The following is a 27,979-nucleotide window of genomic DNA, read 5'->3' as shown; positions in this document are numbered from 1 at the left end:
GGCCCATCTCTACTGATCACGTGCAAAGCCCCGCACTCAATCGTGCAATTGCGCACACAGCGCCCATAGGGTTTAATGGGCGCTGCGCGATTGCCCGCACAAAGTTTTGCGCGCGGGAATTTCGTGCGAGTTTCTTTTTATAACGCCTAAACTGAGTTTAGGCGTGATAAAGGGCTTTTCACTAGCGTGCAAACACTTTGCACTGCTTTGTGAATTAAGCCCATTGAATGTAAGTTACACATTTTTGCTTAGCTGCTGCCAGGGTAAGGACATATGCTTTTAACCTAGGTTAGATAGTGTAGGACATCTGCTTCGGAGAATTACCTCAACGTTGGTGCAGATGTCTAGTAGATTGTATTTTGCATGCAAACTATAATGGAAGCTAAACTTTCTCCATGAACCAGTATTGCATTGTTTGGATGCGAGGCATGCAATTTTAGTCCAGGAGGGGCGGTGTACGCCACATCGCTTAACCATTCAATTGTAGTATTTAGATCAGGGATGTGCAGCCTTCTACCTGTATTTGTTTCTATGGGGCTTACGTTGGAATCTGGGAGCTTCCTTTAATAAGGGGATCCCAGATGTCCTTCCTCTACCAGGTAAATAAGTATAGAAGGTCACTTTTGACCCTATACATATTTAGTGTAAAAGTACACTTCAACTTTATTCTTCTTTTATTTCTTACTTCTGTCTTCTTTATTTTGCTTGGAGAATCATTTCCTGCCCATCAGTCCCCGCCGGACTATTGCCGCTGATCATCGCTACATACTGGTCCCCGCCCTCCGCAGCATTGCTCCTCAAGGAAGTTCGGCGGGCACCTTTGGTCCTGTCGCTACTTATCCTGCAGTGCCTGCAACCACCGCCACTTCCCATCAGCACACTCTTGCTCTATAGTAATGAGAGCCCCGGTAAAGCATGTTTAACCATTTACTGACATTCTAACGTATTAAAACGTCATGCTTACCGCTATTAACAGCAACATGACGTTTTAATACGTCCCGCGTTCCCGCCGCTGCTGCCGCCGTGTGTGCGCCGCTACCGCCGCCATTACCGTCGGGCTTCCGTGCTGGGTGATTGGGGAAGAGGACCGAACGGTCCTCTACCCAATCGCAGTGCCTGGAGTGAATGGACGTGACCGCGAACAGCGGCTACGTCCATTCACAATAACAGGAAATGTAACAATTAAATAAAGTGAAGAAAAAAAAAAGTGAACATTTCCTATGAGTGTTCACTAGCGCCATCTTGTGGCCAAAAAGTATATTACACCTACAAAATACATTCATTTTCAAGTACATACAGATCTTAATAAAATTACACTTCCAACCCCCCCCCCCCCCCCCCCCCCAAAAAAATACACTTGTAAAAAAAAAATCAGCTAAAAAAATTAAAAAAAATAGTTGCCTTAGGGACTAAGCTTTGTTAATTTATATTTTATGGGGGGAAATTAATTTTAATTTATTACATAGGGGCTTGTAATTATGGCCAGAATAAAAAAAAAAAAACAGAACAGAAAAATAACACTTATATTTCAAAATAATATACTGTCGCCATACATTGTGATAGGGACATAATTTAAACTGTTTAATAATCGGAACGACTGGGCAAATAAAACGTGTTTGTTTTATCCACAGGAGAATGTTTAATTTTAAAACTATAATGGTTGAAAACTGAGAAATAATGATTTTTCTTCTTTTTTTTCTGTTTTTCTCATTAAAACGCATTTAGAATAAAAAAATTCTTAGCAAAATGTACTATCCACAGAAAGCCTAATTGGTGGCGAAAAAAACGAGGTATAGATCATTTTCTTGTTATAAGTAGTAATAAAGTTATTAGGGAATAAAAGGGAGGAGCACTGACAACTGAAAATTGCTCTGGTCCGTTAGGATAAAAACCCTTGGGGGTGAACTGGTTAAAGCTCCTGCTGGGGCTCCCCATTGTTCCACGGTCAAGGATTTTCATTGGCCAGTTTAAAAGATAAATTTGAGCCCTCCAAAACATACAGATAAGCTAAGTACCCCCCCCCCCCAAGAAAAAAAGCTGGCATTGGACTACAACAAAGGCAAGACTATGTCTGTGGTAGGATTCACACTATATTAATATCTTTCTATGTGAAGACCAGCCCACTCCAGATAGCGTTACTGAATAAGTAATTTTTACTTTTTTACTTTTAAGTAATTTTTACTTTTTTTTACTACAAATGTAACAATTGCAGTTTGACTGTGACAATCCAGTTGGCATAAATTGGCAAAAAAGGTAGTCAATAAATAAATGGTAACTAAACTCCATCAAGTAAGCCCAACCTAACTGGATATATTAGAGTCCAGTATTCATAGGATCCAACCCATGTGTCTTCTAAACTGGCAACAGACACTGGCCACCAGCTGTTTCGGCCGATGGCTGCGCGTCCTCAAGCCAGAATGTGCACTCTCTGCGCTGATACTGGGCCTGCCTGTGCTCTGGTGGGCTGACTGCAATTGCACCTCACTTAGATGCCGGAGGAGTGCGCTTGGTGAACGTCCCTCTTGTGTACAACACTATATTAACACACATTTATATTAAATAATAATACATTTAAACCTCATCTGTACTTATTACCCATATACTAAAAATATTTTTTTGTACTTCCAGCTAACCTTTGACCATAAGAAATCAATTTTTAATCAAATGTCTTCTTTTTTGCTTTGTTTTGTTTTGCAGGGGCTGCTTTTATAGGAGTTGGTAAGTTTCTTTTATGGTATTTAGGTTTGTAAACTGGTGCCTATTTTTATTTTTATATTATTTATATTGTTACATACAGTGGGATGCGAAAGTTTGGGCAACCTTGTTAATCGTCATGATTTTCCTGTATAAATCGTTGGTTGTTATGATAAAAAATGTCAGTTAAATATATCATATAGGAGACATACACAGTGATATTTGAGAAGTGAAATTAAGTACAGTGGGTTGCAAAAGTATTCGGCCCCCTTGAAGTTTTCCACATTTTGTCATATTACTACCACAAACATGAATCAATTTTATTGGAATTCCACATGAAAGACCAACACAAAGTGGTGTACACGTGAGAAGTGGAACGAAAATCATACATGATTCCAAACATGTTTTACAAATAAATAACTGCAAAGTGGGGTGTGCGTAATTATTCAGCCCCCTTTGATCTGAGTGCAGTCAGTTGCCTATAGACATTGCCTGATGAGTGCTAATGACTAAATAGAGTGCACCTGTGTGTAATCTAATGTCAGTACAAATACAGCTGCTCTGTGAGGGCCTCAGAGGTTGTCTAAGAGAATATTGGGAGCAACAACACCGTGAAGTCCAAAGAACACACCAGACAGGTCAGGGATCAAGTTATTAAGAAATTTAAAGCAGGCTTAGGCTACAAAAAGATTTCCAAAGCCTTGAACATCCCACGGAGCACTGTTCAAGCGATCATTCAGAAATGGAAGGAGTATGGCACAACTGTAAACCTACCAAGACAAGGCCATCCACCTAAACTCACAGGCTGAACAAGGAGAGCGCTGAACAGAAATGCAGTCAAGAGGCCTATGGTGACTCTGGACGAGCTGCAGAGATCTACAGCTCAGGTGGGAGACTCTGTCCATAGGACAACTATTAGTCATGTACTGTACAAAGTTGGCCTTTATGGTAGAGTGGCAAGAAGAAAGACATTGTTAACAGAAAGCATAAGAAGTCCCGATTGCAGTTTGCCACAAGCCATGTGGGGGACACAGCAACCATGTGGAAGAAGGTGCTCTGGTCAGATGAGACCAAAATGGAATTTTTTGGCCAAAATGCAAAATGCTATGTGTGGCGGAAAACTAACACTGCACATCACTCTGAACACATTATCCCCACTGTCAAATATAGTGGTGGCAGCATCATGCTCGGGGGGTGCATCTCTTCCAGTGCTGGGCCGAAATTACGCATTAGCGTATTTACGCATCGTAATTCACTACAAATGCACCGTAAGCTTTACGTGTAAGGTTACGGTATTACACGTAATTAATTACGCGTAGACCGTAGGTTACGTTATTACGCGTAACAAATTACGCGTAAGACAGTAAACTCCTATTGAAATTACACAGTCTGCCGTAATCGCGTAATATTACGCTCCCGTATAATATAAAAAAGCCGCCGAATTTAAGGGTTAATAGCAAAGCCCCCTTAAGTGCTAAGAGCCTCAAATTTGGAGAATATATTAAGGAGATCAGAAGGAATAAGAGGAAATTTTTTTTTCAAAAAGACCTTATAGTTTTTGAGAAAATCGATGTTAAAGTTTCAAAGGAAAAATATATACATTTAAAAACCCGCCGATTTTAACGGTTAATAGCAAAGCCTGCTTAAAATTTAGGAACACCAAATTCCCAGGGTATATTAAGGGGATCAGTGGGAATACGAGGAAAACATTTTTTTCAAAAAGACCTTATAGTTTTTGAGAAAATCGATTTTTAAGTTTCAAGGGCAAAAATGTCTTTTAAATGCGGAAAATGTCAGTTTTTTTTGCACAGGTAACAATAGTGTTTTATTTTCATAGATTCCCCCAAGTGGGAAGAGTTTTACTTACTTCGTTCTGAGTGTGGGAAATATAAAAAAAAACGACGTGGGGTCCCCCCTCCCAGACCTCTTTAACCCCTTGTCCCCCATGCAGGCTGGGATAGCCAGAATGCGGAGCACCGGCCGCGTGGGGCTCCGCACCCTGACTATACCAGCTCGCATGGTCCATGGATTGGGGGGTCTCGGAAGGGGAGGGGCAGCCAAGCTTTCCCCTCCCCCTCCGAGCCCTTGTCCAATCCAAGGACAAGGGGCTCTTCTCCACCTCCGATGGGCGGTGGAGGTGGAGGCCGCGATTTCCTGTGGGGGGGGGGGGTTCATGGTGGCATCTGGGGGTCCCCCAGATGCCCACCCCCCCCCCTCCCAGGAGAAATGAGTATAGGGGTACTTGTACCCCTTACCCATTTCTTTTAAGAGTTAAAAGTAAATAAACACACAAACACTTAGAAAAAGTATTTTAATTGAACAAAAAACATAACCACGAAAAAAGTCCTTTAATATTCTTAATTAACCATTAATACTTACCTGTCCCTTTAAAAGCCAGTTCCCACGCAATATCCTCGGAAATTGGCTAATCAGTTACAATGTAACAAAGTTGTTACAATGTAACAACTTTGTTACTTTGTAACTCCACCGCACCCGACGTCTCTCGCCGCTCACCCGCCGGCCGCCGCATACACTTACGCTAAGTCCCCGCCGGCTCCCGCCGTCCACTCCGTCCACACCTGTCACCCATATACATGCTGGCACCCATGGGGGGCCATTGCTTTGCACCCATGGGGGGCTTTGCTATTAGCCCTTAAAGTCGGCGGCTACCTAACATTGATCCATGCGTCAACTTTTCCGCTTGGGAGCATGGCCTTACGCATTAATTGCTAGTAGGAAATTACGCGTAAGGCAATAACGTAACAACCTGCATTACGGTATTCTTACGTGTAATTGCGTAAGGACTATGCGTAATTACAGACATGAACCGTAATTAAATGTCTACGCCATAAGCGTAATTCCGTAATGCGTAATAGCGTAAAATTACGCGTAATGATCCGTAAGCGTAGTTTTTTTCATTACGCCCAGCACTGATCTCGTCAGCAGAGACAGGGAAGCTGGTCAGAGTTGATGGGAAGATGGATGGAGCCAAATACAGGGCAAACTTGGAAGAAAACCTCTTGGAGACTGCAAAAGACTTGAGACTGGGGCGGAGGTTCACCTTCCAGCAGGACAATGACCCTAAACATAAAGCCAGGGCAACAATGGAATGGTTTAAAACAAAACATATCTATGTGTTAGAATGGCCCAGTCAAAGTCCAGATCTAAATCCAATCGAGAATCTGTGGCAAGATCTGAAAACTGCTGTTCACAAACGCTGTCCATCTAATCTGCCTGAGCTGGAGTTATTTTGCAAAGAAGAATGGGCAAGGATTTCAATCTCTAGATGTGCAAAGCTGGTAGAGACATACCCTAAAAGACTGGCAGCTGTAATTGCAGCAAAAGGTGGTTCTACAAAGTATTGACCCAGGAGGCCGAATAATTACGCACACTCCACTTTGCAGTTATTTATGTGTAAAAAATGTTTGGAATGATGTATGATTTTCGATCCACTTCTCACATGTACACCACTTTGTATTGGTCTTTCACGTGGAATTCCAATAAAATTGATGCATGTTTGTGGCAGTAATGTGACAAAATGTGGAAAACTTCAAGGGGGCCAAATACTTTTGCAACCCACTGTATATTGGATTTACAGAAAGTGTTCAATAATTGTTTAAACAAAATTAGGCAGGTGCATAAATTTGGGCAACACAAAAAAGAAATGAAATCAATATTTAGTAGATCCTCCTTTTGCAGAAATTACAGCCTCTAAACACTTCCTGTAGGTTCCAATGAGAGTCTGGATTCTGGATGAAGGTATTTTGGACCATTCCCCTTTACAAAACATCTCTAGTTCATTCAGGTTTGATGGCTTCCAAGCATGGACAGCTCTCTTTAACTCACACCACAGATTTTCAATTATATTTAGGTCTGGGAACTGAGATGGCCATTCCAGAACATTGTACTTGTTTTGAGCAGTGTTTAGGGTCGTTGTCTTGTTGAAAGATCCAACCCCCGGCGCAGCTTCAGCTTTGTCACTGATTCCTGGACATTGGTCTCCAGAATCTGCTGATACTGAGTAGAATTCATGTATCCCTCAACTTTGACAAGATTCCCAGTCCCTGCACTGGCCACACAGCCCCACAGCATGATGGAATAACCACCATATTTTACTGTAGGTTGCAGGTGTTTTTCTTGGAATGCTGTGTTGTTTTTCCTCCATGCATAACGCCCCTTGTTATGCCCGAATAACTCAATTTTAGTTTCATCAGTCCACAGCACCTTATTCCAAAATGAAGCTGGCTTGTCCAAATGTGCTCTAGCATACCTCAAGTGGCTCTGTTTGTGCTGTGGGTGGAGAAAAGGCTTCCTCTGCATCACTCTCGCATACAGCATCTCCTTGTGTAAAGTGGTTGAACAATGCACAGTGATTCCATCTGCAGCATGATGATGTTGAAGGTCTTTGGTGCTGGTCTGTGGGTTGACTCTGACTGTTCTCACCATTCGTCACTTCTGTTTATCTGAGATTTTTCTTGGTCTGCCACTTCAAGCCTTAACTTGAACTGAGCCTGTGGTCTTCCATTTCCTCAATATGTTCCTAACTGTGGAAACTGACAGCTGAAATCTCTGAAACAGCTTTCTGTATCCTTCCCCTAAACCGTGATGGTGAACAATCTTTGTCTTCAGGTCATTTGAGAGTTGTTTTGAGACCCCCATGTTGCTACTCTTCAGAGAAAATTAAAGGAAGGGGGAAAATTACAATTGACCCCCTTAAATACTCTTTCTCATAATTGGATTCACCTGTGTATGTAGGTCAGGGGTCACTGAGTTTACTAAGCCAATTTGAGTTCCAATAATTAGTTCTAAAGGTTTTTGCAATCAATAAAATGACAACAGTGCCCAAATATATGCACCTGCCTAATTTTATTTAAACAATTATTGCACACTTTCTGTAAATCTAATAAACTTCATTTCACTTCTCAAATATCACTGTGTGTGTCGCCTACATGATATATTTAAAGGGATACTTAAGTCAGTAAAAAAACTGAGTTTAACTCACCTGGGGCTTCCCTCAGCCCCCTGCAGCTGATCGGTGCCCTCGCAGCTCCGCTCCGATGCTCCTGGACCCGCCGGCGACGACTTCCGGTTTCGCCGTCACCGGCCGACAGGCATGGGAACGTGAGTGATTGTTCGCGTTCCCAGCCACAATAGCACCCTCTATACTACTATTGCGGCCTTCTAGTACCTAGGCAAGAGGCAGGGCCGGATTTCTGGGAAGGCCAGAAAGGCCATGGCCTAGGGAGATAAAATCAGATAAGATAAGAAGGGCGGAAGGACTTGGAGAGAGAAGAGGTCATATGTCAAAGTAAATCATCTCATCTGGTCCCGCAGCGCAGCCATGCATCGCCCTGCTCTGCACTAATAGCTGAATTCCAGAGTTCCCCAATCCCTGCTTCTCTCTCTCTCACTTCCTGATGTGTTAAGACAATCAGCATCTCATCTGCTGTCACCTGATGATCCATTCCTCTGTATGATGGACATACAGTAAAGTTCCGCTGAGTTTTATTGCAGGCATTTACAAACATCAGTGAGCTCTGCTAGTTTCTTCACCTCTTTTACAGCTGTGACACTGACCCCAGCAGTTGTTAATTATGTTCTAACCCTAATTTATGACTGTTTCTCTTTTTTTTTCCTAGCTAGCAGTAATCTCTTCCCTGCTTCAGAAAACTCTTTCCTGACTCATTTTCTGTCCTGCTCCTACCATCTATGAGAACTGACAGAATAAGAATGTAGTTTGCTTCTCTTTCATTGCTCACCTCAGCTGTTACTACCTCTATGCTAGTGTGTATGGTTTGGCATCCTTCTGTCCTTCTGCTTTCCTGTAGCAGTAGAGCATTGTACCATCTTAGCCATCAGCAAAAAGCAGAAAGTTTTGAATCAGGATGATACCAACAGTCTGTATGCGTGTTGGATTAATATGGCTCTGTACAAATTAACAAGCTGACACATCATTGATTTCCAGCGGTTCTGAAGGTGTGTTTAGCTTCTAAGGGTAACAATGGTTAATTTGCATATATTCATATACATCTCAAGCTCACTCCAACCTGAATTATCACAAATTCTTTCTGTTTTAAGAAAGCAAACTTTTGTTTTTCTTGGCTTAAAAGAAAAAGAGTAAGCTTTATGCTAATAAGCCTTCTTCAGACTTTGTTCCCGTATACTGTCAATATGTTAGAGCACACCACCATATGTACATTCAGCATTCAAAAGAGATACATTGATTTTTCAGCAAATATAAATAAATGTCATTCAGATGCTTTAAACTGGAGCTGAACTCTTGCACAGGACAGAAGGAAAACAGAGAAATGTACCATGTATGTATTTAGAGAGGCTGTCTAATTCCCCCTCCTCTGTGTCTAATCACAAGTTGTAATTTGATCTCTACACTGTGTCACCTGACTGCCACAACATCTAAGCTCATTTGAAAGCACAGGATGTTAATTATATGGCTGCTTCCATGAAAGCAGGAAGTAGACACACTGCAGATTTACTGCAGGATTTGTATCAGCTGTAACAAAGAAATGTTTTTCTTTAAATGTTATGTTGTTGGCATATCTTTTAGAGCAGAGAGGATGTTCTGAGTTCAGGTCCACACTAATTACAACAGAACATCCAAAGTGGGTCTTGAAAGGATGTTTGCTACTTACCTGTTCTCTGTTTTGGATGGGCTTCTCTCCATTGCACTGCCCTGCCACCTGTTTGTGGCTCTGACTGCAGCCATTCACACAGAGGACAAAGAAGCAGCGCATGCTCTGGCCCAGATGTGCACAGCAACCGAGGCCGATACAATGTTATGCATTCTTGACAAGTACCGGTCATACATCAGTGTCATTTCTCCAGTATGCATGCCCAGAACACTATTGGCTGCTGTGCACATTCAGGCAGGAGCGCGAATTACAGGAATTATTTGTTGAATGGGGGGCAGAGCAGTACAACTGAAATGAGCCCATTCAAACCAGCCAGTGATCGCTAGTCAGAGTGCTGGACAGAATATTTTTTGGTGGGGGGGAGGGGGGCGGTTGATGACAGCAGGCCTAGGGCACTGGAATGTACAAATACGGTCCTGGCAAGAGGTACAGCAATCTCTACAATCTGATTCCACTGTCAAGCGAGGGCTGACTGAAAATGACAACAGCTGTCACGTGACAAGCACTACTGGCTAATCAGGCTATAACCCTGCATCACACATAGTTATTTATGTATCCAGGTAAGAAACTAAAAAGAAATAAGAAAGTATTAGTCTTATCTTGTGATACTACAAATCACTTGAAAAGAAAGTAGTAGAGCACTCCTCTTAATTCCAACTGGGATGTGCCATGGTGGATCTGGCAGCACTCCAGATCGGTGTAACTGTAGAATAGATGAACTAGCACAGTCCAGGTAAGTATTTTGCTCTTTTTATTTCAGATAAACATCACAGCTAGAGACAAAGCGACACTTCAAAGCAACCGCTTCTTTATCAAGCTATGCTGTGTATGTACAACGTGAAACTGACATGAACACCATTTATAAAACACAAAGCTGTGCCTGTGCTTTCAACCAATAACTGCGGCCAATACCTAGTAGGACCTGATGGAGAACTATCTGGCTAGCACCTGATAGGATAGTTTGAAATGAGCCCATAGGATTTCAAACTATCCTATCAGGTGCTAGCCAGATAGTTCTCCATAAGGTCCAACTAGGTATGAACCGCAGTTATTGGTTGAAAGCGCAGGCACAGCTGATTGGCTAGCTACTAACCATGTATGTTATATAAATGGTGTTGATGTCAGTTTCACGTTGTACATACACAGCATAGCTTGATAAAGAAGCAGTTGCTTTGAAATGTCGCTTTGTCTCTAGCTGTGATGTTTATCTAAAATAAAAAGAGCAAAATACTTATCTGGATGGTGCCGGTTCATCTATTCTACAGTTATACTACAGATCAGGCATATAATAAAAGATGGAGGCTACGTAGAAGCGCAGCAGCGCGTGAAACGTCCGTCAGGCATGCTGTACCCAGCACCCACCACTCCCACGGTGCCTCTTCTCACTTTTGGTATGTGTACCACTTATGAGTATTTTTGCAACAATAAGCAACTGCAACAGTGCCAGCCTTTATTCTCTCTACCTGCCTGCATCCAATGTCTGTTGGCTAGAGCACGCTGATGAAGTATGCCTAGGAAGAGGCACGCTTAAACCCACTAGCGCATGTTCATTATACGTATGTATACACGCTGTAGTGCCACCCTACTGCAATCCAGAGGCGGCCTTAGAGTATGCGGGGCCTGGGGCGAGTGTCGCATGCGGGGCCTAGAGCCATAAGTGTAGGCCATATACCATATCACCACGTTCATGGGCTTGTCCGCCTTTAATGCAGTATTCCTTATTATTATTGTTTGAAAACAATTATGTCAGGTAAAGGGCACTAAGCCAACCAATATAAAAACAAACATTTGCATGGTGGTTTTAAGTGCGGGGGTGGGGGAGCTCATGCTTCAGTTAATTTGGAAATTCTAAGGTTCACGTTTCACAAAATTCACATTGTTGTAGTAACTTTTGTCTTGCAAAATTCAGCCAATTCAGCAATCATGAGGCCCCCAACATGACCAACTCAGCAATCATGAGGCCCCCAACAAGACAAATTGAGCAATCATGAGGCCCCCAACAAGACAAATTCAGCAATCATGAGGCCCCCAACAAATCATGAGGCCCCCAACAAGACAAATTCAGCAACCATGAGGCCCCCAACAAATCATAAGGCCCCCAACAAGACAAATTCGGTAACCATGAGGCCCCCAACAAGACAAATTCAGCAGTCATGAGGCACATAAATAGACAGCATTTCACATAAATAGGCAGAATGCCCCCTCAATATGCAAGACACCTCTCACCTGGCAGCAGTTCCCCAAAATACCCTCAATCTGACAGCAGTGGTTCCCCAAAAATAGGTAGCCCCAGGTCTATAGGTGTCCCCAGAATAGGTGGCCAACGGTATAGATGTCCCCAGAATAGGTGGCCAGCGGTATAGATGTCCCCAGAACAGGTAGCCAGGGGTAGAGATGTCCCCAGAACAGGTAGTCAGGGGTATATGTCCCCAGTATATGTAGCCAGGGGTATATGTGCCCAGTATATCTAGCTAGGGGTATATGTGCCCAGTATATGTAGTCAGGGGTATATGTGCCCAGTATATGTAGTCAGGGGTATATGTGCCCAGTATATGTAGTCAGGGGTATATGTGCCCAGTATATGTAGCCAGGGGTATATGTGCCCAGTATATGTACCCAGGGGTATATGTGCCCATTATATATGTAGCCAGGGGTATATGTGCCCAGTATATGTAGTCAGGGGTATATGTGCCCAGTATATGTAGCCAGGGGTATATGTGCCCAGTATATGTAGCCAGGTGTATATGTGCCCAGTATATGTAGCCAGGTGTATATGTGCCCAATACAGGGGGTAATGTAGCCAGGGGTATATGTCCCCAGTATATGTAGCCAGAGGTATATGTGCCCAGTATATGTAGGCAGGGGTATATGTCCCCAGTATATGTAGTCAGAGGTATATGTGCCCAGTATATGTAGGCAGGGGTATATGTCCCCAGTATATGTAGTCAGGGGTATATGTGCCCAGTATATGTAGGCAGGGGTATATGTGCAGTGGTGGAGAAGGGGGGCCATCCCTTCCCCCTTCCCTCACCTTAGGGCTCTCCCTCCCTCCCTCGCTCTCCCCTCCGGTCAAGTGGCGCGGGGCCTGCTCAAGCGTGGGGCCTGCCCCAGTTGCCCCCCCCCCCCCCCCCAAAGACCGGCTCTGCTGCAATCTCTCTGGCCTATATAAAAAAAAGATATCAGAGGGCCAAAATTAGATGGGCTTGGTTTGGCTGGATGAATTCCCAACATCTGAAAATTGCGAGGCGTTCAAATAAACATATACAACCTCGATTATAGTATGCAGAGATGTTGATACAAATTAGAACATATCATCATATTTACTATTCTCCCAATTTCAAATGGGCGAGTCTGAAAATAGCTTATAAAGCAATTGTATGGCAGCAGAAGGAAATTATGAGCATGTGATATGAAGGTGTCCTAAAAGGGAAAGATGAAGAACTCACATGAGTGGTATATTCTTTTACACAATACCAGTTGCCTGGCAATCCTGCTGGTATTCCATGCATCTGTGACAGTGGCGTAGCAATAGAGGGTGCAGAGGTAGTGACCGCATCGGGACCCTTGGGCTAGAGGGGCCCCGTGGGGCCCACCCTCAACCACAGTATTAGCTCTTTATTGGTCCTGTGCTGATAATATCCACTTCTATAGATGCTTTGAATAGTAGGGATCATTAACACACAGTTTGCAATCCCCTTCTTGCACCTCTGACACTGTGGTTGTCCTCTATTGGTTTTGATAAACCGTATCAATTGTTATGTATAGCATGCTTGGGGGGGCCCAATGCAAAACTTGCACCAGGGCCCATAGCTCCTTGGCTACGCCACTGCATCTGTAGTGTCTGAAGCACACATCTGAAACAGGGTCTATGACTAAAATTAGAGGCAGAGGATCAGCAGGATTGCCAGGCAATGTGCATTGTTTAAAAGGAAGTAAAAATGACAGCCTGAATATCACCTCAGGTCAGTTGTCCTTTAAGTCTAAACAATTCAGCTCCCCCAACTTTCAGCATTTTTTTTCGGGAATGGTGGAAGAATGGGTGGTCAGTCTCCGCACAAAGCAGCAATTTTATTCTTATATTCTAAAAAAGCAGTAACAATCAACCAAAACTTTAAGGTTCATTGGCACCTCATTGTGGTGTCCTGCAGATGTCCTGTACCCTTCGAAGAAAAACAGCTGCAAAGCAAAATGTTTCCACTGCCATGCTTGACTGTGGGGATGGTGGTAAGTTCTACTCAGTATTTTTCTTACTCCAAACATGGCTGTTCCAGTTGAGCTTTGTTTTGGTATTATGTGACCACAGCACATTCTCCCTAAATTTCTCTAAATTACTTTTCACTGTCAAACTTAAAGGGGAACTGAAGAGAGAGGTATAAGGAGGCTGCCATGTTTATTTCCTTTTAAGCAATACCAGTTGCCTGGCAGCCCTGCTGATCCTCTGCCTCTAATACTATTAGCCATAGCCCCTGAACAAGCATGCAGCAGATCAGGTGTTTCAAACTTTAAAGTCTAATCTGACAAGACTAGCTGCATGCTTGTTTCTGGTGTTATTCAGATACTACTGCAGAGAAATAGACCAACAGGGCTGCCAGGCAACTAGTATTGATTAAAAGGAAATAAATATGGCAGCCTCCGTATACCTCTTACTTCAGTTCCCCTTTAAAGGAAACCTGAATTGATAGGTATATGGAGGCTGCCATATTAATTTCCTTTTAAGCAATACCAGCTGCCTGGCTGTCCTACTGACCCTCTGCCTATAATAATTTTAGCTATAGACTCTGAACAAGCATGCAGCAGATCAGGTGTTTCTGACATTATTGTCAGATCTGTCAAGATTAGCTGCATGCTTGTTTCTGGTGTTATTCAGACATCACTGCATCTAAATACAATAATACAATACAATAACATTTCTATAGCTCTTTTCTCCCATAGGACTCAAAGCGCTTAGGCTCTCTCAGATTCAGTAGTTAGTAGTAGGATGAAGTATTCACACAACAAAAGTTATATTTCTGCAAATGCCAAACTGAATGTAACGATTGGTGTCAGCAACACAGATTTTTCTGACTATTGGTGATCTGCAGTATCACCAATAATACAGATACTATACCTGATTATGTGGTGATCTGCAGAATCACCAATAATGCTAGTATAGCTAAACACGGGACAACCAATGTGGGATTGTGTTTTGGTGCAACAGTAATGAGAAGATGAGATCTCCCGAGGAGCGGGAGATTCAGACAATACTGCAGACAAGGATCCCCTGAGGAGCAGGGGATTTTCAGACTGTTCTGCAGCCAGTGGACACCTGAGGAGCAGGGACCACTGACTGTGCTGCAAGGATGATCACCTGAGGAGCAGGTGATTAAGACTTTTGTAAATTGAAGTAAAGCGCTCTATGCAATAACCAGATGTATAATGCAATAAACTTCTCGTGGCCTCGGACTGCTGTGTGGAGACGCGAGTATGATCATGAGGAGGACGTCTATGTGAGCTCTGATATGCGCATATTTTTATGGAAAATTGTGAGTGCACTACTTATTTTAACTTATTTTAATAAACGGTAATACACTATTGTGTGCCCGCTTCTGAGTTTTTAAGGAGAGAAGCTGTGCTGGAACAAGGAAGGCATACCAGAAACGCTGTTAAGCTGGTCTGTGATACGGTCAGCCATTGGATCTGGTGAGCCTTCATTTATCAGATATACACACTTGGTGTGTGGCGGTGGTTAGCCTGGCACTGGTGATGAGCAGTGTTGGTGGAGGGATACCTGTCCATCTGTTGTATACAGTATTACGCTATGTGAGCATTCTTTCCCTGAGGTATATACGGAGAACTTCGGAGGGATCACCAGCTACCATTATTACAGGCTGTTTATGCTGATTGTGATTGGTCAGCCAACGTTTCTGGTGAGCAGTATGTGTACTATTGGGATGGAGACCGCTACTAATGGACTCTTAAGTGGACTGTATTGAGGGATTAGGGATGTCTCTGTATTAGAAGTTTATTGCATTATACATCTGGTTATTGCATAGAGCGCTTTACTTCAATTTACAAACGCCATTAGGGTGCAAATACTCACCCATTTGTATAGCGATCTGCTAAATCAGTGTGAAACACTTTGTTATTTGGTTTTTAGTATATGTACTATGTATTATACTTATTAGAGCTGTAGAAGAGGAGCGCACATACCACTATTTTTCTTATAGGTGATTAAGACTACACTACAGCCAAGAATCTCCTGAGGAGCAGGAGATTCAGACTGTACTGCAGCCAGTGGACACCTGAGGAGCAGGGATCACTGACTGTACTGCAAGGATGATCACCTGAGGAGCAGGTGATTAAGACTCTACTGCAGCTAGCGGACACTTGAGAAGTAAGTGTTACAGACAGTGCTGCAAGGGCTGATCACCTAAGGAGTAGGTGACAGCTCTTAGAGATTCCTCACTAATGGCTAGGCCCACTAGTGAGGTCAGGAAGGTCAGACAAGCAGGGTAGGCAACGTACGGACAGATAAAGTACAAAGACGGAAGGCTGATTCGACGTTAAGGTTCAGGCAGAGTCGGCAACAGTAATCAGATAGGCAGAGGTACCGAATCAGCAAACAGGAGAGTAGTCAAGGAAGCAGAAGGTCATAACAGATAAACAATAGCAATGTAGCAATATCCTAGTCTAGGTGTGAAGTTCTTGGTTTCAACACCTGGGATCTAGACTAAGGTATAGTACACAGATAACACAATGCAATTAGTACTTTAAGCTATCAACGGAAACTGGCTAAGTGTGGATCCCCAGCTCCAGCTGGTTCTAGCACACTGTAGGATTTGACTAGGGTCTGAGCACTAACACGTTAGCATTTGCAACAGCAGACAAACAGCAACTGACAGGCAGGTCCTATATATACTCAGAGCGCTCCACAGCGCCGCCCCAGTCACTCAGCCAATCCGGAGCACTACTGGAGTCAGCTGACCGGCTGATCAGCTGACTCCTCTTTTACTTGCATAAAGGACCTGTCGCCTGGCGCGCAGGTAACTCTCAATCTATGTGCACTAGAAGGACCAGGCAAAGCAGCAGCATGTAGCTGCGCGGCAGAGGCCGCCGGCTGATACACGGAGATAGCCGCCATGCCGCTTGGCCATGCGGCGGTATCTCCGCTATCCTTTACACTGAACAGGTGGGTTTTTCAGTCTGGATGTAAACACATCCAGGGATGGAGTTGTCCTGATCTGCTGAGGTAAGGAGTTCCAAAAGGTAGGAGCAGCATGACAGAAGGCTCTGGGACCAAAAGTTTCCAAGTGGAATCTGGGTATGACTAAATTATTAGAACCTGTGGATCTGAGATTGCAGGGATTGCTACGCAGCTGTAACATTTCTTTCATGTATCCAGGGCCTAGATTATTTAGTGATTTAAATGTCAGTAGGCCGATCTTGAATAGGACCCTCCATTTTATAGGTAGCCAGTGAAGGGAGTGCAGGACTGGCGGTAATGTGGAGGTGATGGGGTTGGTTAACAGTCTGGCAGCAGTATTCAGCAAGGCTGCCAGGCAACTGGTATTGTTTAAAGGGAAATAAATATGCCAGCTGTATTTCTATCACCTCAGGTTCCTTTTAATACAGGTCTTTGCATGTGCCTTCTTGAGCAATCATTACTAATGGTAAGGCTCATTAGTAATGATCGTTACTATATGCACTAGTACCACGGGTTAAATGATAACGGTGTAACTCGCGGTACTTGTTGCCAGAAGGAAGTTAATATTTCTGTGTGCTGTCTGTGCATGGCATTATAACCACAATTTTGTGCATCAGGCCATTTGACAGTTACTGTAATAGCTACCTTTCCCACATGCATTATTTGACCAGCAACGATAAAGAGGGTAAACTAGCAAGAAGTTTTTAATCAGGATGATTCCATTTACCACACTGCTACCACTAGGTCATATTTGTATAGTACTTTTAGCTCATAGGATTCACAGTGCTTTAGCAACAAAAGTAAGCATTAGGCAACTTTCAGTGGGCCCAGTAAACTGCCACAGTCATCATCTAAAATCGCAACCATAGTCTAGAGTCCGTTTTTAGAGGAAAGCCAATATAGAGAAAGCAAATTATCCTATGCTTGTTTTCTGGAATGTTAGTGGAAACCTAAACAAGAAGAAAACATACAAACCATGCAAAGGGAATATGCTATCCAATATGCCACTGTACCACCCTTTAATATGCACTGTTTATACAAAGTATAAAACAACAGACTAGGGTCAAAAGATGGAGCTGAGATCACAGATGATCACCTTATGGTAAATTCATGAAGTACTGTCACGGTCTTCAAATTAAAGCAGAAGTATAACATGGGGCATGACTGGTCAAACTCAAGACTAACTGCTGAGAAAAACAGAAGATTTTGATCTATTGTATATAATCACCTCTCCAGAAAGCATTTATCTTTTCTTGCATGTCTTCTCCATTTTAAATATCTGTAAGTGCATTTGAGTTTTCTTATAGGCGCTAACATGAGGCCTGTAGTGTCCTTCAATCCAAACTGGAGCAAGATATTCTATGGAGAGTCTACAACGATGACCTGTAATCTGGATTCTACCAAGCAAGGAGACATTGCTTATCACTGGTACAAGGATGATAACTGGATACACACAGGGAAAAGCTATACCGTTTACCAAGCAGAGGGTAAACACAGTGGAAACTACCAGTGCCAGATAGGGACCAGTGAAAGAAGTGATTCAGTAAGACTGGATGTTAAGGGTGGTGAGTAATGGTTTCATTCCAGCTTGGTTTTCTCTCTAAACTGTAGGCTCACAAGTTCAGTTTCCTCCCAATAGTGTGTTCCTCGTCTCTGTGGTACTTCATTCATGTGTTTCCTAAACCCAACAACATGAGGGAACCCCCAAATTGTTCTTTTACTTACCTGGGGCTTCTTCCAGCCCCTGTGGGCCTATATGTTCCTCGCAATCCTCTTCCATGCTACGCTGTTTCTCCTGCTTATGCAGCTGAGTAATCTAAGTACTGCATTGATTTCTTTTGTACTATTGTTTTACCTCTTTATTTTCAGGTTATGTGATCCTGCAGGCTCCGCTCCATGTTTATGAAGGGGACAATGTGACACTGAGATGCCACCATTATCCAGAATATGCTGCCCATCAGACCGTGTTTTCAAAGGATCAGAACGTCGTACAAGACTGGGGAGACAAATCTGAGTTACTTGTTACTAATGTAGACCGGAGATCTATTTGGAAGTTTGCATGTACAAAGCAAGTGAAACATCACTTACTATTTTACAGACACTCAGATGAATCGACCATTTCTGTCCAAGGTAAATCCTATACAGAATTCAGGGGGGAGTCTTAGAATTTGGCACCACCAGAGGGGTTTTAGGGTTAGGCACCACCAGGGGGGGTCTAAGGGTTAGGCACCACCGGGGTGGGGGGGGGGGAGGGTCTTAGGGCTACGCACCACCGGGGGGAGAGGGGGCTCTTAGGGTTAGCCACCACCAGGGAAGGGGTCTGTGTGAGAGTAGGCTTAGGTTTAGCCTTAGTAAAATATTGGTAAATGTTTTAAGATGTTTGACGATCAAAATGCAGTAGTAGAATATCACTAAGTTTAGTGATATTTTACTAGCAGAACATTTTTCCAATGCGTCTTTTTTACATGTATGCACAATACCAGCCTTCAATGCGTCAATTTTTCAACCCCCAATACTTGACCCAGGGGCGTAACTATAGGGGAGCAGGGGCAGATGATACATGGGGTCTACCTTACAGATCAAGTGCTTGTTATGGGTATGAAAAGCATGGTGGACACACTTGTTTTATGTGTGTGTGTGATCAAGTGCTTGTTATGGTATGGGGATGAAGAGCATGATGGTGTGTGTGTGTGTGTGTGTGTGTGTGTGTGTGTGTGTGTGTGTGTGTGTGTGTGTGTGTGTGTGTGTGTGTGTGTGTGTGTTCGTGTGTGTTCGTGTGTGTGTGTGTGTGTGTGTGTGTTCGTGTGTGTGTGTGTGTGTGAGAGGTGTGTGTGTGTGTGTGTGTGTGTGTGTGTGTGTGTGTGTGTGTGTGTGTGTGAGAGGTGTGTGTGTGTGTGTGTGTGTGTGTGTGTGTATGTGTGTTCGTGTGTGTTCGTGTGTGTTCGTGTGTGTGTGTGTGTGTGTGTGTGTGTGTGTTCGTGTGTGTGTGTGAGAGAGGTGTGTGTGTGTGTGTGTGTGTGTGTGTGTGTGTGTGTGTGTGTGTGTGTGTGTGTGTGTGTGAGAGAGGTGTGTGTGTGTGTGTGTGTGTGTGTGTGTGTGTGTCAGCCTTTCTCAACCTTTCTTTCCTGCTTTCCTGGAGGAACCCTAAAAATAACTTTTGGCTCTCAAGGAATCCCTGCAAACAATTTTTTTAACTTGAGGAACCACTGCATTTATTTTGCAGGAGGCAAGGTCCTAAAAATAGATGAGGCTGTTTATTTCACTACTCCCTATTACACTGCCACTTATTATACTGTCTCCTAGTGCTTTTTATTAATGTGCTCATTAATATTCTGACCCCCAATTTAGTGTTTCTTTTCACAGTACCCCCTATTATAATGTGCTTTTTTATACTTCTATCACAATGGGGGAAAATGCCAAGGAACACCTGCAGAGTGCTCAAGGAACCCTGGGGTTCCAGGGAACCCTGGTTGAGAAAGCCTAGATCAGAGATTATGTCAAATCCAGTGCTTGAGGTGCAAGGGCTGTGGAGACAGAAGCGTGCTCCCCATTTTGTCTCCACAACACTTGCTTCCTTCCACTCAAAAAAATGTCATAAATCAAGCTTCCTGTGAAATACAAGTCTGCAACTAGACTTACAGCAGTGTGAACCAGTATGGTGTGTCCCTCAAAGGAGCTCATAAACTAATACCTACCACAATTGTAGTCTACCATGGTACAAGGTCAATTTTGGAGGTAACAATTAAATAGTCTGCACAAACAGCTATACTTATGGCATTGCCCTTTCGCATGAACCACACATATAAATTATTTTTTTTATTTTATACCATAGAGCTGTTCACGTATCCTGTTCTAAGAGCTGTGGAAGGAAATCACGTGACGCTGACATGTGAAACAAGTCTTAGTCCACTGAGACAAACAACAGAACTGTGGTTTGCTTTCTACAGAGATGGAGAGCCTATTCAGAATTTTAGTCGTGCCAATACATTTATTATGAATGATTCTGGAACTTACACATGTCAAGTAAAGACTGCATCTAACACAGTGAAGAAAACCAGTATGGACGTGGCGCTGGAAGTGGAAGAAAAGAGTTTCTGTTGCTCAACCAGTAAAATATCAGGTATCACTTTGATAAGTCTGGGTGACTAATGAAAGTTAACACTAGCTTCTTTGGGTAGACAGTATGCTCTAAACTGGTCCCCAAAGCCTATGACATGAGTAACATTGAATGGACGCTATCCTTTTTCCTAACTCACCAGCAAAAATTACTGGTGAGTTTTAGTGCCCAGTAACTTGTTTACACCCTACCCTACTTCCCTTTTCATGTTGTTGGGAAGACACACTTCCCGTCATTTACGAGCGTTACATTAGGCCTGCTAGGAACAGGTCCAAAGTCCCTGACACACATCTTCCACCTTCCACTAACCTGGCATCTGGGAGCCTCCTTTACTAAGGAAAATCTAAAACTCCACACTGGACTACTGCCACTGCATGTTGCTACCTGCCATTCATTTGCCAGTACAACTGGCCCTGTTGGTCCTTACCCCCTCACCACTGCTCCTTCTGGCAGCTCAGCTATACACCCAAGGTCCTATCGCTCCATGTGTCTGTGGTGGCAGCACTGTTCCAAATAACCCTGGCCCCTCTGCTGCTCACTCAGACTCTGTTATTGATCCTGCTATTGATCGGGAGCAGATCAGACACTTTGGAAATTATTGTTTCAACCTGTCAATCTGATGGGAAATTCCATGTTGCATACCTAGCATTAGAGGTGACCTAAATAACATATATATATATATATATATATATATATATATATATATATATATATATATATATATATATATATATATCCCATCTTTGTATCCCTAGGTCTATAAAGCATGGTTACGATTAGAGTTGGGCCGAACCTCCGATTTTAGGTTCGCGAACCTGGTTCGCGAACTTCCGCGGAAGGTTCGGTTCGCGTTAAAGTTTAACGCGAACCGCAATAGACTTCAATGGGGATGCGAACTTTGAAAAAAAAAATAATTATGCTGGCCACAAAAGTGATGGAAAAGATGTTTCAAGGGGTCTAACACCTGGAGGGGGGCATGGCGGAGTGGGATACATGCCAAAAGTCCCGGGGAAAAATCTGGATTTGACGCAAAGCAGCGTTTTAAGGGCAGAAATCACATTGAATGCTAAATGACAGGCCTAAAGTGCTTTCAAACATCTTGCATGTGTATACATCAATCAGGTAGTGTAATTAAGGTACTGCTTCACACTGACACACCAAACTCACCGTGTAACGCAGCGCAAACAGCTGTTTGTGTAGTGACGGCCGTGCTGGACTGGTGCGCACCATGGCGAGAGTGCAGGTTTTGGTGGCTTTACAGCCCATATGGTCGCCTGGCTGATGTAGCTGAATGACAGAACAGTGACTGTCCAGCTGATCAAATTTGGTCTGACCACAATGAGGCAACGACCTTATTATCGTGGGTGTGCCCCCCGAGACACTCATCTAGGCGCCGGTCATTGCTTCATTGTGATACGCAAGCCCCTTCACCACGGCAAGGTAATGATCACGAAGGGGAATGGGCGCATGTACATGCCTTTTCTTTTGTTGTTGCAGCTGCCCGCAGTGCAGCCAGAAAAATTAGGCAGTCATGTACACACACCAGAAAAATTATTACAGCGGCCGCTGCTAGCAGCGGCCTAAAAAATTCAGCAATCCGCCTGGAGTCCCGGACCCTGTTGGTGGTGGCGGAGAAGGTAGTCAAGCGGCCTGCAGGCAGACATGCTGTGTGGAGGGACTGGGAGCGACTTAGTCTTCTTGGGGCAGGCCAGGCAGCCAGTCACACGGCGTGCAGGCAGAGATGCTGTGTGTGCGGGGACTGACTTAGTCTTGGGGCGGGCAGCAGCCCTCCGGGATCCATGCCTCATTCATTTTGATAAAGGTGAGGTACTTGACACTTTTGTGACTTAGGCGACTTCTCTTCTCTGTGACAATGCCTCCAGCTGCGCTGAAGGTCCTTTCTGACAGGACACTTGCGGCAGGGCAGGAGAGAAGTTGGATGGCAAATTGGGACAGCTCTGGCCACAGGTCAAGCCTGCGCACCCAGTAGTTCAAGGGTTCCTCATCGCTGTTCACAGCAGTGTCTACATCCACACTTAAGGCCAGGTAGTCGGCTACCTGCCGTTCCAGGCGTTGGTGGAGGGTGGATCCGGAAGGGCTACGGCGAGGCGTTGGACTAAAGAACGTCCGCATGTCCGACATCACCATGAGATCGCTGGAGCGTCCTGTCTTTGACTGCGTGGACACGGGAGGAGGATTAGTGGCAGTGGTACCTTGCTGGCGTTGTGCCGTCACATCACCCTTAAAGGCATTGTAAAGCATAGTTGACAGCTGGTTCTGCATGTGCTGCATCCTTTCCACCTTCCGGTGAGTTGGTAACAGGTCCGCCACTTTGTGCCTGTACCGAGGGTCTAGTAGTGTGGCCACCCAGTACAGCTCATTCCCCTTGAGGTTTTTTATACGGGGGTCCCTCAACAGGCAGGACAGCATAAAAGACGACATCTGCACAAAGTCGGATCCAGTACCCTCCATCTCCTCTTGCTCTTCCTCAGTGACGTCAGGTAAGTCAACCTCCTCCCCCCAGCCGCGAACAATACTACGGGAAGGTTGAGCAGCACAAGCCTCTTGCGATGCCTGCTGAGGTTGTTCTCCTGCCGCTGTCCCCTCCTCCCCCAAAGAAACACCTTGCTCATCATCCTCTGAGTCTGACTCGTCTTCTGCACGCGACTTCTCTTCTTCCTCCTCCTCCCCCCTCTGTGCTGCCGCAGGTGTTGAGGAAACAGCTGGGTCTGATGAAAATTGGTCCCATGCCTGTTCCTGCCGTAACGGTTCCTGGTCACGCTCATTCACAGCTTCATCCGCCACTCTACGCACAGCACGCTCCAAGAAGTAAGCGTAGGGAATTAAGTCGCTGATGGTGCCCTCACTGCGGCTCACCAGGTTGGTCACCTCCTCAAACGGCCGCATGAGCCTGCATGCATTTTCCATCAGTGTCCAGTTGTCGGGCCAGAACATCCCCATCTTCCCAGACTGTTTCATTCTACTGTAGTTGTAGAGGTAGTGGGTCACGGCTTTCTTCTGTTCTAGCAGGCGGGAGAACATGAGCAGGGTCGAGTTCCAGCGAGTCGGGCTATCGCAAATGAGGCGTCTCACCGGCATGTTGTTTTTGCGCTGAATTTCCGCAAAGCGTGCCATGGCTGTGTAAGACCGCCTCAAATGCCCACAGAACTTCCTGGCCTGCTTCAGGACATTCGCTAAGCCAGGGTACTTTGCCACAAATCTTTGAACCACTAGATTCATGACATGTGCCATGCAGGGTATGTGTGTCAGCTTCCCCATATGCAAAGCGGCAAGCAGATTGCTGCCGTTGTCGCACACCACGTTGCCTATCTCCAGGTGGTGCGGGGTCAGCCACTCATCCACCTGTTTCTTAAGAGCAGCCAGGAGAGCTGCTCCAGTGTGACTCTCCGCTTTGAGACAAGACATGTCTAAGATGGCGTGACAGCGTCGTACCTGGCATGCAGCATAGGCCCTGCGGAGCTGGGGCTGTGTAGCTGGAGAGGAGAACTGCCACTCAGCCAAGGAGGAGGAGGACAGCGAAGAGCATGTAGCAGGAGGAGAGGAGGTGGCAGGAGGCCTGCCTGCAAGCCGTGGAGGTGTCACAATTTGGTCCGCTGCGCCCTGCTTGCCATCGTTCACCACCAGGTTCACCCAATGGGCTGTGTAGGTAATGTAGCGGCCCTGCCCGTGCTTGGCAGACCAGGCATCCGTGGTCAGGTGTACCCTTGACCCAACGCTCTTCGCAAGAGATGACACCACTTGCCTCTCAACTTCACGGTGCAGTTGGGGTATGGCCTTTCTCGAAAAATAAGTGCGGCCTGGCATCTTCCACTGCGGTGTTCCGATGGCCACAAATTTACGGAAGGCCTCAGAGTCCACCAGCCGGTATGGTAACAGCTGCCGAGCTAACAGTTCCGCCACGCCAGCTGTCAGACGCCGGGCAAGGGAGTGACTGGCCGAAATTGGCTTCTTCCGCTCAAACATTTCCTTCACGGACACCTGACTGCTGCTGTGGGCAGAGGAGCAGGAACCGCTCAAGGGCAGAGGCGGAGTGGAGGAGGGTGCCTGTGAAGGTGGAAGGGAGAAAGCGGCAGAAGCAGATAATGCACCTGATGGAGGAGGAAGAGGAGAAGGAGGGTGGCTTTGCTTTTGTGTGCTGCTGCTGCTTTTGCTCAGGTGGCCATCCCATTGCTGTTTGTGCCTTTTCTCCAGGTGCCTTCATAAGGCACTTGTCCCTACGTGAGTGTTGGCCTTTCCACAGCTCAATTTTTGTTGGCAGAGCGAACAGATGGCTTTGGTCCGATCTGAGGCACACACATTAAAAAATTTCCACACCGCTGAGCCACCCTGGGATGTGGGCACTATGGGGACCTCAGCAGCTGATGCTGAAGGGCAAGTTGGCTGGCTGTACATAGGTGGCGATACATGGTGCCGGACTCTGCCACCAGCTGTTTCTGACGAAGAGCTGCCCCAGCTTCTTTCAGCAACTTCTCTCCTCCTACTACTCTCTGACTCCCCCTCTGAACTGTCCCCCTCTTCATCTCCTCTATTGGGAACATACAGAGGATCCCTATTACCGTCATCATCGTAGTCATCCTGCCCAGCTTCGCTTGCCTCAGACAAATCCAAACTTGCACCATCAGTAGGTCCTTCATCCTCCTGACACGTTACATCCATAGTGTTGCCGCGTAACTCAGACATATTAGCTGGTGAAAATTCATCTGGCTGTAACAACAATGGCTGTGCATCAGTGATTTCAACACTAAATAACTCTTGCGAAGTGTCAAATGCAGCGGAAGTGGTGCTAGTAGTAGCGCTGGTGGCTGAGCAAGATGAGGTGTTCTGTGTCGCTAAATACTCAACCACGTCCTGACAATCTTGGGAGGTGATGGGACGTGCCTTCTTCCGAGCACTGTACTGTGGGCCAGGTCCACACGAAATTACATTTACACGACCTCGTGCAGACCTGCCGGGTGGCCTTCCTCTGGCTCTGGCACTACCTCTTCCTCTACCTGTTTTGTCCATATCGGGTATGCACGGAGTGGTATATCACACTGCATGCACTCACGTAGGTAGGTGGGTTCACTTAACTGCACAGGTATGCGCACTGATGCGGTGGGTTCACTAAACAGAACAGGTATACAGTGGCGGGTTCACAGAACAGGTATGCAGTGGCAGGTTCACTGAACACAACAGGTATGCAGTGGCGGGTTCACTGAACAGGTATACAGTGGCGGGTCCACTGAACAGAACAGGTATGCAGTGGCGGGTCCACTGAACAGAACATGTATGCAGTGGCTGGTTCACTAAACAGAACAGGTATACAGTGGCGGGTTCACTAAACAGAACAGGTATACAGTGGCGGGTTCACAGAACAGGTATGCAGTGGCAGGTTCACTGAACACAACAGGTATGCAGTGGCGGGTTCACTGAACAGGTATACAGTGGCGGGTCCACTGAACAGAACAGGTATGCAGTGGCGGGTTCACTGAACAGGTATACAGTGGCGGGTCCACTGAACAGAACAGGTATGCAGTGGCGGGTTCACTAAACAGAACAGGTATACAGTGGCGGGTTCACTAAACAGAACAGGTATACAGTGGCGGGTTCACAGAACAGGTATGCAGTGGCAGGTTCACTGAACACAACAGGTATGCAGTGGCGGGTTCACTGAACAGGTATACAGTGGCGGGTCCACTGAACAGAACAGGTATGCAGTGGCGGGTTCACTAAACAGAACAGGTATACAGTGGCGGGTTCACTAAACAGAACAGGTATACAGTGGCGGGTTCACAGAACAGGTATGCAGTGGCAGGTTCACTGAACACAACAGGTATGCAGTGGCGGGTTCACTGAACAGGTATACAGTGGCGGGTCCACTGAACAGAACAGGTATGCAGTGGCTGGCTCACTAAACAGAACAGGTATACAGTGGCGGGTTCACTAAACAGAACAGGTATACAGTGGCGGGTTCACAGAACAGGTATGCAGTGGCAGGTTCACTGAACACAACAGGTATGCAGTGGCGGGTTCACTGAACAGGTATACAGTGGCGGGTCCACTGAACAGAACAGGTATGCAGTGGCGGGTTCACTGAACAGGTATGCAGTGGTGGGTTCACAGAACAGGTATGCAGTGGTGGGTTCACAGCACAGGTATGCAGTGGTGGGTTCAATGAACAGGTATACAGTGGCGGGTCCACTGAACAGAACAGGTATGCAGTGGCAGGTTCACTGAACAGGTATGCAGTGGTGGGTTCACAGCACAGGTATGCAGTGGTGGGTTCACAGAACAGGTATGCAGTGGCAGGTTCACTGAACACAACAGGTATGCAGTGGCGGGTTCACTGAACAGGTATACAGTGGCGGGTCCACTGAACAGAACAGGTATGCAGTGGCGGGTTCACTAAACAGAACAGGTATACAGTGGCGGGTTCACTAAACAGAACAGGTATACAGTGGCGGGTTCACAGAACAGGTATGCAGTGGCAGGTTCACTGAACACAACAGGTATGCAGTGGCGGGTTCACTGAACAGGTATACAGTGGCGGGTCCACTGAACAGAACAGGTATGCAGTGGCTGGCTCACTAAACAGAACAGGTATACAGTGGCGGGTTCACTAAACAGAACAGGTATACAGTGGCGGGTTCACAGAACAGGTATGCAGTGGCAGGTTCACTGAACACAACAGGTATGCAGTGGCGGGTTCACTGAACAGGTATACAGTGGCGGGTCCACTGAACAGAACAGGTATGCAGTGGCGGGTTCACTGAACAGGTATGCAGTGGTGGGTTCACAGAACAGGTATGCAGTGGTGGGTTCACAGCACAGGTATGCAGTGGTGGGTTCAATGAACAGGTATACAGTGGCGGGTCCACTGAACAGAACAGGTATGCAGTGGCAGGTTCACTGAACAGGTATGCAGTGGTGGGTTCACAGCACAGGTATGCAGTGGTGGGTTCACAGCACAGGTATGCAGTGGTGGGTTCACAGCACAGGTATGCAGTGGTGAGTTCACAGCACAGGTATGCAGTGGTGGGTTCACAGCACAGGTATGCAGTGGTGGGTTCACAGAACAGGTATGCAGTGGTGGGTTCACAGAACAGGTATGCAGTGGCGGGTTCACTGAACAGGTATACAGTGGCGGGTCCACTGAACAGAACAGGTATGCAGTGGCTGGCTCACTAAACAGAACAGGTATACAGTGGCGGGTTCACTAAACAGAACAGGTATACAGTGGCGGGTTCACAGAACAGGTATGCAGTGGCAGGTTCACTGAACACAACAGGTATGCAGTGGCGGGTTCACTGAACAGGTATACAGTGGCGGGTCCAC

At 45.5% G+C, this 27,979-nt stretch overlaps 1 protein-coding gene across 3 annotated transcripts in view; it reads left to right on the top strand.

Moving 5' to 3' along the window:
- The window catches only part of LOC137531748 (Fc receptor-like protein 3), a 67,562-nt gene that overhangs the window by 24,551 nt on the left and 15,032 nt on the right, over positions 1-27,979 (top strand). Inside the window, exons 3-6 of one of the 3 annotated variants that reach the window (XM_068251715.1) lie at positions 2,698-2,718; positions 17,835-18,092; positions 18,397-18,657; positions 20,360-20,647. In XM_068251715.1, the coding sequence (XP_068107816.1) occupies positions 2,698-2,718; positions 17,835-18,092; positions 18,397-18,657; positions 20,360-20,647 (828 nt within the window). The remainder of the gene's footprint in view (positions 1-2,697; positions 2,719-17,834; positions 18,093-18,396; positions 18,658-20,359; positions 20,648-27,979) is intronic. The other 2 variants (XM_068251716.1, XM_068251717.1) reach the window with 2 other exon arrangements.

The sequence above is a fragment of the Hyperolius riggenbachi genome, chromosome 9, assembly GCF_040937935.1.
Source record: "Hyperolius riggenbachi isolate aHypRig1 chromosome 9, aHypRig1.pri, whole genome shotgun sequence".
Taxonomy (NCBI): Eukaryota; Metazoa; Chordata; class Amphibia; order Anura; family Hyperoliidae; genus Hyperolius; species Hyperolius riggenbachi.
This window is presented reverse-complemented; position numbering and strand designations above follow the sequence as displayed.